General features: G+C 47.2%; 1 protein-coding gene across 1 annotated transcript; it reads left to right on the plus strand.

Annotated features, from left to right (window-relative positions):
- The first annotated feature begins 423 nt into the window (after positions 1-423).
- On the plus strand, positions 424-1,078 carry Rnase2 (ribonuclease A family member 2). The gene has a single exon (XM_051143397.1). The coding sequence runs from the start codon at positions 424-426 to the stop codon at positions 904-906; it is 483 nt and encodes a 160-aa protein (XP_050999354.1). The 3' UTR covers positions 907-1,078.
- The last annotated feature ends 10,123 nt before the right edge of the window (positions 1,079-11,201 follow it).

The raw sequence follows: 11,201 nt of genomic DNA on the forward strand, positions 1-11,201 counted from the left end.
GCAAGGTGATTAGAATTAGATTTCTTACAGTGGAGCCGGCAGCACCATTGCTTGGCCAAGTGAAGAAACAGAGGGCTGGTTGCACAACCAGGCAACGTACCAATCTGCGGGTTCCGCATGTTGAAGACTCCGGCCACGTGGCTCTGCCAGCTCCACCCACAGGGTCTGCTCTATATCTACGGACTCAGGTGGAGCCAGCCCATCATCGCAGGACAACCAGCACTGCGACCTCACAGGAGCCACAACACAGACTGGGTAAGACACTGGCTGTCCAGGACTGGGACAGGAGGGGCAGTGGTGGGGCAGTGTCTGGGAGAAATGAAACCGTGAGCCCACAGTGACAGCAGAGGGCCTTCGGGAAGAGACAGGAAGAACTGAGCCAAGATAGAGGGTAATCACTTCTCTTCTGTTCTCACAGGAAACATGGTTCTGAAGCGGCTTGAGTCCCGACTATGCCTCCTGCTGCTGCTGCTGCTGCTGGGACTTGTCCTATTGGTTGTCTCAGTCCAGATTCCACCCAATTTAACCCCTTCCCAGTGGTTTGCAATCCAGCATCTATATAACAAGGCTTACCCTCGATGCAATGCCGCAATGCGAGTAGTTAACAGTTATACAGGAAGATGCAAGAACAGAAATACTTTCCTATATACAAGTTTCATTGGTGTTGTTCATGTGTGTGCCAATCCAAATACTGCCTGCAATACCGGGCATACAAATTGTCATAATAGTTCATCTCGGGTATCTATAACTTACTGTAACCTCACAACTCCAGCCAAAAATTATACCCAATGCAGATACCAAATGACAGGAGGAATGAAGTTCTACAGAGTTGCATGTAACAACAGAACTCCACAGGACAACACGACCTACCCAGTGGTTCCGGTTCACTTGGATGGGATATTTTAGTAGCTCCAGTGCCTGCGCTTGTCTGCTCATGCCATGATCATAGTGATGAAAAACCAATTCCTCTGTGTGCACTGCATATCAGCGCCTATCCTCATGAAACCTGCCCCCGGCTCCCTTCAAATTAGCTGAACAGATCTTTTCTACTCAATAAACATCTTTGCATGCTCATCTAGATCTTTGCATATCTCTGTGTATGAAGGGGTGTGTGTGTGTGTGTGTGTGTGTGTGTGTGTGTGTGTGTGTGTGTGTGTGTGTGCATAACAAGCCCTGCTAGCACAGCAAGCACTCTACCAACTGAGCCATGTACCCACTCCTTGGAACCAAATTCCAGTATGAGCAGAGATGGGCATCTCTGCAGAAGATGCCTACAGGGGATCTTCCCTGAAGTGGCTGGTAGAGGGGACAGAAGAAGTGGGGGGTCTCTCAGTGGGGCTATCCCTTCCCACTACCCCCTCCATAGCTGCCCTCAGTGGCCACTAATGAGACCATTCAACACAGAACCGGAAGGCACAGATTCCAGGACAAGGTACCTGGAGTCCACATAGAAAAGGGGTGAGCGATGAGAGGTCCTGCCCTGACTCCTGAGCACAGAACTGCAGTCAGGAATCAGTGGCAAATGGGAAGGGGCCATCCTTTGAAAGACACGGGCAGGCACGGCATCAGCTGATGTGGCAGTGTGGGTCTTCAGGCAGTGTCCCATCCAGAATGGAGCAGGCATGTGATGTCATTGGGGGTCTGTACTTCTGTGCTTCAGGCTGGATCTGCAGCTTCCCTTTGGCTGTTGCTTTCTGGGCCTCTCCCCAGCACTGTGCGGTGGCCGTCAGTCCTTCTTGCCTTCAGTGGTATAGGCTTTACCTTGTCCAAAGCTACTTTATTTGCGGTTCTTTAATGTGTGTACCTCCCTCCCAACCCACCTACCCTAGACAGGAGAGAAAGGAGATTTATGGAAACAGGAGAAGTAGACCTTGTTGAATTCAGTTCCTGTGAGCAATTCCCCTGAAATAGTTGGTAGGATTTCAGCAGACGAGCAATTCCACCAAAGTTGCTGCTGGACCCTGGAACAGCAGCTGGAGCCCAGGGCCTCGAAGCCTTAGAAGCATCTCCAAGTGGAGCTATGAACAGGTATGCAACACCAAGATCCAAAAAGCCCCAACCGTCTATTGTGGATGTGTGTGTGTGTGCGTGTATACATCTCCTGTCAGAGTCTGCACTAGGATATTTTTCAGTTGTTTTTCACCAACAAAGTGATTGGACTTTTAAGTGAACCAAAATAAACATTTAATGTTTACATCCACTACACAGTGGACCACGGACAGGGCTGCCAGGAAGCCACTCCTCTGGAGATGCAGATCAGCCCTTCCGGGGTTGGCGCGTGGAATCTGCACTCAATGCACAATTGCTGAATTTGGGGAACTGCAAGGGTTGACATAATTCACTGACTTCAGATACAACTGGGTACAGTCTGAGGGTCCCACTGTGTAGCCCTGGCTGTGCTGGAATGCACTGTGTAGACCAGGCTGGTTTTGAACTCACAGAGATCTGTTTGTAAGTTTTTTTCCTTTTTAAGTTTTGGTGGCTGAGGCTGCTTTTAAGGCCTACCTAACTTTTGTCTACTTAGGAATCTTTCAGATCTGGTGTAGGTTTTAAATTTGTTTTACCAGTCTTGTAGGTCATGGTTAGACTTACCACCAATTAAGTCTAGCAATTCTAATGCAAGAGGAGTGGGGCCCTAAATATGTGCTAAATCCTCTTAATTACTGGAGGAACTTAAAGAGATAAATTCAGAGGGCAAAGCCGGACGTGGTGGCTCACGCCTGTAATCCCAGCACTCGGGAGGCAGAGGCAGGCAGATCACTGTGAGTTCGAGGCCAGCCTGGTCTACAAAGTGAGTCCAAGACAGCCAAGGCTATACAGAGAAACCTTGTCTCGAAAAACAAAAACAAAAACAAAAAATTCAGAGGGCAAGCTTCCCAAAGAATGTGGCAGGGGCCAGAAGGAACACTAAACACTAAGGTGTGTGTGTGTGTGTGTGTGTGTGTGTGTGTGTGTGTGTGTGTTTGCAGGCAGGGTCCCCAGGCCTTCATCGGGCAGAACCATTTGTATAAATGATAGGAATCTATGAGGTTCCGACCCCTGATAGGGAGGTTAAGAAAGACTGATTTCCTGGCAGTGCACAGAGGAAGTATGTCAAACCAAAGATTGATACAACCTAAGATCACTGCTGCTATTGTACAGAGTGTGACTCTTGGAGACATGACTGGAAGTGTGGGTCCCAATAAGGAACTCATACTCCAAGCCTAAGGAGACTTGGATCCAAGCAGAAGAGGCATGTTGCTATGGCATTACAACAGGCACTCAGGGGCTGAGGATGTGTCTCAGTGGGTAGTGCCTGCCTAAAGTATACAGAATCCTAGGTTCAGTCCCCAGCGCAGCATAAACAGAGCATCCTATAGGCCCAGTGTGAGGAGGTAGAGACAAGAGGAGTACAAGGCCTACATCATGAATTTGAGACTAGCTCTGAATACCTGAGACCCTGTGGACCATGGCATCCTTCCTGCTCCTGCATCCCTATGGACCATGGCATCCTTCCTGCTCCTGCATCCCTGTGGACTATGGCATCCTTCCTGCTCCTGCATCCCTATGGGCCATGGCATCCTTCCTGCTCCTGCATCCCTATGGGCCATGGCATCCTTCCTGCTCCTGCTTCCCAGAATCACTTTCTCCCAGCCATTTCCAGCCTTTCCAGCCCCTGAGCTTCAGTCTTAATATTAACAGCCTTTGCTCCCTGGAAGCAGGGTGCCTCGGAGCCAAACAGGTAAGGCTGCGTGCTATGGGCTTGCCATCTCCTGTGAGCAGTCACCTAAGACTTCTCGATTGGACTGAAGGCAAAGCCAGCACCACAGACAACCCCGTGCTCTGCAGAGGCTGCGCTTTGCAAGGACACAGTCCTAGGACCCCTTTCTAGCCCTTCCTCCCTGAAAGCAGGGCGCCCTTTCTGTTTCTTGTCCTCCACTCACGTTTGCTAACATCTGAATCCGCACACATAACAATTAGAAGCCACGGTCTACCTCTGAGAGAGAACATGGCGGAAGCCACGGTCTACCTCTGAGAGAGCACATGGCGGAAGCCACGGTCTACCTCTGAGAGAGCACATGGCACTTGTCTCACTGAGCATGGATGACTTCACTTAAAATAGTTTCCAGTTCCAGTCATTTTCTTGAAAAATTCACTTCTTTATACCTGAATGGACCTCCATTGTGCATATGCAATGTTAGCATATTCACCAGCTGTCCATCTATTGATGGACGGGCATATGCTCAGCAGTGATTACTCTTTCCCTGGATCTTTACCTGTAAATGTCATCACTGCTTTCTTGGTGCTAGCCATGGTGCCTGGGATGAGATGGACTCTTAAGCAGTTGGGTGTTTTTGTTTGTTTGTTGTTTTGTTTTGTTTTTTTTTTTTTTGTTTTTGAAACAGGGTCTCTCCATGTAGTCCTGACTGTCCTGGAACTCACTACGTAGGCCAGGTGGAATCCAACTCAGAGATCCTCAAGGTGGTCTTAATTAGATTTCCCTAATAACTAAGGAGGTCATCAAGGTTGCTTATCTTCTTATAGTCAGCATGCCTATCATGAAGAAACAGTTGAAAAAAACAAGTGCTGTCAGGGATTTGGGGATAATGGTGAAGGGAAAGGCGAACCTCTATTCACTGCCTTTGGGAATGCCAACTTGTGTAGCCACTGTGGAAAGTAGAAAAACGTGGAGATAGAGCTTCTCTATGACACAATAGCTACACTATTCAGGGTCTGTGCCCCAAGGACACACTCCAGAGACACTTGTTGTGTGACACTCACTGCTGCTCTATGCACGACACCCAGGAAATGGAGCCAGCCGATGCCTGTCAACAGAGTTGGATAAAGGCCTCGGGTGAAAACATGCACAACAGAACTTATGCAATCATAAAGCAGAAGGAAATGATGACATTTGCAGGAAAAGGGATCGAAGTGGAAAGCATTGTGTTAAGTGAAATAAGCTAGACTCCAAAAGACAAATGCCATGTTTTCTCTCATACGCAGAACTTAAGAGTTTTAGTATATTGGGGTTTTTTTTTTCAGATTTATTTATTTATTACATATACAGTGTTCTGCCTGCATCTATGCCTGCACACCAGAAGACAGCACCAAATCTCATTATAGAGGGTTGTAAGCCACCATGTGATTGCTGGGAATTGAACTCAGGACCTCTGGAAGAACAGACAGTGCTCTTAAGAGCTGAGCCACCTCTCAAGCCCTGTTGTTTTTATTTTACATAAATGAGTGTTTTCCCAATATGCATGTCTATGCACCTCATATGTGCATGTTGTGAGCAGAGGTCAGAAGAGTGAGTTGGATCCTTGGAACTGGAGTTACAGATGGTTTAGCTACCACATGGGTGCTAAGAATCAAACCCAGGTCATCTGGAAGAGCAGTCAGTGCTCTTAACTGCTGAGCCACCTCTCTAGCCCATTTTTAAAAATGGTGTGTGTGTGTTTACATGTAAGAAGATCATGAAATTAGATGAGAAGGGAAGAAGAAATCTTAAGGAAGGTGGAAATAGGGTAATAGAATACATGGAATAGAAAAGCAGAAGTTGGGACTAACTGTCGGAAACATGAGATCCAGCCGCAGTGGGTGAGGAAGCATAAGGAGGGGCAGTGAAGCAGAGGAGTGAGCGAGGACCGATTATGATTACACGTATTAGTCAAATGTCCACGATGAAGACCACGATTTTGCATTTAACCTTTATAAAGACAGAAACCGGGAATTGGGTCTTTAAACTGTACTTTCTTGAGTAGGCCATGTCTGAGAAGACAGTGGGTTGGCACCTTAATGTTTTCCTCCACCTGTAGCCAGCAGATTTCGAAGGAAATGGAGACAGAGCAGTCCTTCTGGTGTTTATCCAGGCGACCCATCCCGTCTCTGAGACAGCTGTTGGCGTGCTGCTCCTGGTCGGCTCCTTGCTCTGTGTAGTTAGGGTGGCTCATGCTTTCCCACGTTAGCAGCTTCCTGGGAAGCAGGTGTTATAACGATCTGAATCTGGACGGTAGCTCATGAGGTTTCAGGGTTTGGGGATTTGGCTTTTGCTGTTGCTGTTGTTTGTTCCAGTGTTTTTGTTTGCTGTTTTGTTTTGTTTTAAAGGTTTACACTTATTGTGTTAATGGGTATACACATTCCATAGTGCACACTTGTGTCTCTGTGTGTGTGTGCGCGCATGCAGAGGACAATTTGCAGAAGTTAGTTCCCTCCTTCGCCTTGCGGATTCTGGAGCTCAAACTAGGGTCATTAGCAGTGCCTTTATGTGCTGAGCCATCTCACCAGTCTGTTAAATGGCATTTGAGGGTTTTCCTTGGATCACAGGTGTGGGTGCTTTCCTCTGTGTCTTCTGGTGGGGCCTGGGGCTTGAGATCTCTGGTTTTATCTTGAAAATACAACTCCAGCTAATTGGCATCCAGCAGTCTGACAACCATTGGGGTTCTCAGGGTCACTTGGTAAAGGCCATTCCACAGAGGATCCAACTGTTCTGTGCATCTTACCAGGAGGATCCAGTTCCCTATAGACCAGGTGTGTACAATTGTCCCCATATTCCTGGAGGGCTTATTAGACTTACTAGCCCCAAGTCCAGAGTCATCTGATTGTCCTTGGAGCCTAATACCAGAGCCCATGTGAGAAAAAGCCTTCCATGCAACAAACAGGGCCTGTACTTGGTGTCTGTGGAGCTGTTCCAGCTCTCCCCAGGGCAATGGGGACAGATTTCAGCCATTTGTCATAGTTTTCTTGGCAAAGTTTTGCTAGAGCCTACGTAAGAACTTGGATAATCCTTCCAATACTGCCTGAGGTTTGGGGCTTCCAATAAGCAGGTAATATTTTATCCCTAGAGTCTTGACTGTAGATTGTCACCTGTGGTATAAAGGAAGGTCCAGTAATGATGCTTTAATGGCCAGGAAAGACCAAACATTGGGGTAGTGTTCTTTAGGGGGACATTTGCTTCCTCTATAGTTGGGGGTTTTTTGTTTTTGTTTTTCGTTTTGTTGTTTTGTTTTGGTTTGTTTTTTGTTTTTTGTTTGTTTGGTTTTTGGTTTTTGGTTTTTCAAGACAAGTTTTTTTGGCCCCAGTGGGTAAAGTTTCTATCCAGCCAGTGACGGTGTGTACGAACCCTAACAGATACTTGAAGCTGGCTTAAGGAGACAAATGAGTACGTTCTATCTGCCAGTCTTCACCAGGATAGGAGTCCCTCCTCCAGGTGGGTCCGAGGAGTAGTAGGGGATGAGGGCAACAGAGTCATACATGCTTTACCCTGGATTGACTGACTCATGAATTCCCTGAATTTTCAGCACCATAGGACCTGGAGGGGGAAGTATTTAATGCCCTACGTTGACCCATGGCCAGTTCCAATTGTCTCCTTGTCCATCACCCACTGCGGGAAGGAAGCACATTTTGGCTTTATATCACCTGTCTTTGGAAGGAGCAGGGCTAACTCTGGGAGGATCTGTACTGCTGTCCACCTTGCCTCTCTGTGCACTAGCCTCTTTCCTTGGGTAACATTACACAGGTGCTTCTGATGGCTCTTTCAGAAGATGACTGACACTTACTTGATCAAAGACTTGTGTTGGGGATGATAGGCCATATGACCAATGTTCAGTCATCTTGTCCAAGTCTGCACCTTTAAGTCTCTGTCTTTCCCAGAGCTTACCTTTCACCAGAAACTAGCTGACCCTGTTGTGAGTCAGCAGCTAAAGACAGATAGGGATGGAGCGACCCTGTTGTGAGTCAGCAGTTAGACTAAAGCTAGAGGAAGACAAAGCAAGATACCCTGCATAGCAGGACGTATGACCCTGCCTGGAATTCCCTATGTTTTGAGAAAAGCCCGCAACTGCGTTGCTATAACGATATGCTCCCCTGACTTCTGAATTATAAAAGCTGCTGCCTGACTAATAAAGTTCAAGAGTTTGATCAATCAGACTTGCTCTCCTTCCTTGTGTCTTGCATTTCTCAACAGGTGACCTCCTTCCCGAGTTTTAGTTGAACCCCGCAGGTCGGGGCAGACTTGGATAGCTTCCAATAGGGTTAGAATCTCTTGCTTACATTTTATGGGTGAGATGTTGGCTATTAACCTCCTATGAATTTCCAAAGATGGCCGCATGGGCACACGACATCATGGAGGAATGTTTAAAAGCAATGTCGATATCAACATTTTCTTTCTCTTGCCCTAGAATGAGTTCCCCATATTAGAGCTCACTGTGGCCTTTGGATGCAAAATGGAAGTGGCTTCTGTGGTAGCCTCACTCATTGCTCTCTGGATGACCACACGCTGTCTTGCATTTTCCATTTAGAAAATAACTGCCCTAATCAGCAAACAGTCTATCCACCTGATGTCCAGGGGCGGGTCCTAAGGCAGCCTGCCTGGCACAGGTGGAGGAGACGGTCTCAGCCCACAGTGGAGCAGATAGAAGTCATTACCATGGGCACAAGTAAAGCAGGTTTAGTGGATCACATATTTTGATGGTTACCTCTGGTTGCCTAGGAGGCTCCTCCGATGTTTATGTATCTTCTTCCGGTTAACCATACATAGCCCTTTATTCTAGTGTACACTTTACTTGGTGGGTATGCAAGCTGCTAATCATTGTCTCCAAAGAGAGCCTGGACACCTCTTCAACTAACTAGCTGTGCTGCCAGAGTTTTTGCACAGAAGGCCATCCTGATGCTACAGCATCTAATTTCTTTGGGGGAAGATCTACTACAGGCCACATACTGTCCCCAACTGTTAGAATCAATATCCTAAGAATGAGGTCTTGGTTTTCTGCCTACTTCATCTGGTTAAAGGATTATTTCAATTCACCATCCCAGCTATGGGAACCAAGTCTGAGCTCTTGATAGCCGCATAGACAGGTGTTCCCATTCGTGTAAAATTGAGCACCCAGAGTCAACAAAATCACCAGGGAACAAAGTACATCTTTATCTTTGGTGTGATTAGTTCAACTCAAACTCACAGTTGGATTGCCATAGAGCTGCAGAAATTGAAATTCATACCAAATATGGTAACTTTTGCAGAAATATCTGGGTTTTTTTTGGATCCATAAGAAAAAACCATAATACCGTATTTTGGTTTGAAATGTTCCTGGTAGGGATTCATACCAAAATATCATCTATATATCATGGAATGGTTCACTGTGGTTAAACTAGGTCCCTAAGATATGTTTCTAATCCCCTAGCAAAAAGGCTTTCCCCGACCCCTTGAGGGATGACTGTGATTAGCAACTGCTGCTTGAAAGCGAAAAACTAGCTTTGGCTACTTTCTCACTGCTGTGATAAAATAAGGCAGAACCAACTCGAAAGAGAATGGGTTATTTAGGCTTACAGTTGCAGAGGGACACAGTCCAGCATTCTGTCAAAGTCATGGCAGCAGGCAAGGAAGTCAGAGTAGCAGGAGGAGGAAAATAGCTGGTCCCACCCGATCCGCGTTCAGGAAGCAGACAATGAACCAGACAGGGGGCTGGGCTACAGAGCCTCAAGACCTGGCCACGAAGACCCACTTCTTCCACAGCCTTCTCAAACATTGTCAGCTATCGGCTGGTATGTAGCTAAGCGAATAGCTAGGTATTCAGCCCGTGAGACTCAGAGGTGCATTTCATGTTTAAACCACAGCAGATTACTCAAGGTACCAATAGGCTAGTGGCCACCTCACGATGCAAAATGCATTCAGTCCAGCTTCAAAAAACCCTCATAGTCTTCAGCAGTCCAGCACTGTCCAAAAGTCTGAAGTCCACATCTCATCTGAAATACAAGACATCTCTTTATGGACTACCCACATGCGATGGCACAGAATACACATTCCCCATTCCAAAAGGGAGTCGTGGGGCATAGTGAAGAAATTTTGAAACAAACCCGGTAAGTAAACACCAAATCCTGACACTCCATGTCTGGCATCTGGGACTCATGTTGGGATCATCTGGATTAAGGGAAGTTTAGGAAGCCCCGCCCCCTCAACTCTGCCACCTGAAGGGCACACACACAGTTGCTCTTGAGTTGGCTGCACTCTATATCTGTGGTTATTTTCAGCAGATGGCCCATGGTCCTATCTGAAGAGAAAGAAGATTGTTGTGCATTATATAAGCTCGAATGCACTGGCCTGCGAATCAAGGTTCCTTGCTGAAATGCAAACTTTAACTCTGTTATCAAAGGACCTGTAATGATACTCCTGTGCTCACTTGCCTTGAATGCCTTGGCTTCCTGCTTCAAGTTTTTGACATCAGCTAGGAAAGATGATCTGGCTGGCCTCTTACACTTCTAAGTCAGATCTCCCGCATACCATTGTACATGAAAGCAAGTACTGCCCAATCCCACTGTATACGAAGAAAACTGAGCCTCAGGACATGTCTATGACTTACCTGAAGGCGGACAACGGTAAGCCTCTCAAATTGCCCACAAAATAGAATGTTCTGGCTTTTGCATTCGAAGCTCCCTTCATTCTGCTCAACCTGTTGTGACACAAGCCCATGATCCATCCCAGCTCCTCTGGAGCCTAAGGCAAGAGGAGCACAAGTTCAAAGCCTCCCTTGTACAAGCTTAGTAAGATCCTACCTCAAAATTAACAAAACAAAACTGCTAGAGATGGAACTCAGTGGCTGAGTACTTCTCTAGAAAAAGAAGAGGCAGGGAGAAGGGAAGGGAGATGAGGAGAGAAGAGGGAAAGGGAGAAAAAACAAGAGACAAAAGGGGAGAAAGGAGTGGAGAGAGGAGGGAGAAGAAAGAGATTGCCTGACTCTACTGTCTCACGGCTCGCTCAGCCTCCTGGGGTCAGTTCTTCTCCTCAGGACCACAGATGGGTCCCAACAGCTGCCTTTGCCCTCCAGTGAGAATCCTTCTCACTCACAGTCTTGACGTCATGCAACCTTCTTTACCCAACTCTAGGCTGAGAATCTGGCAAAATTAAGAGCCAGGGCTTCTGTAACTGGAGAGGCGCTGCACCTGTCCCCTCCCAAGATGTGTGGAATAGCATCCATCAGGGACCAGGCCAGGGTGAGGCTGGCTGCTGACTTGCTGTCTTTCAGGAAATGGAAACTGAGGCTGTCCGCCCTGGCAGTCGAATGAGTGCGTGGGTTACAGCACTGCAGAAACCTAAGCTGGCCAGTGCCTGACACTGAGGTTCTCTACAGAACTGTCTCTGCTCCCCGAGCCTGGCTTTTCTCATGGGTCATATGGGGAAGCGTCTCATTGTGGGGCTCCAAAGCTAAGGAGCACTATCTGGTGGTGGCCTT

This window comes from Acomys russatus, chromosome 3 (genome assembly GCF_903995435.1).
Source record: "Acomys russatus chromosome 3, mAcoRus1.1, whole genome shotgun sequence".
In the NCBI taxonomy this organism is placed as follows: Eukaryota; Metazoa; Chordata; class Mammalia; order Rodentia; family Muridae; genus Acomys; species Acomys russatus.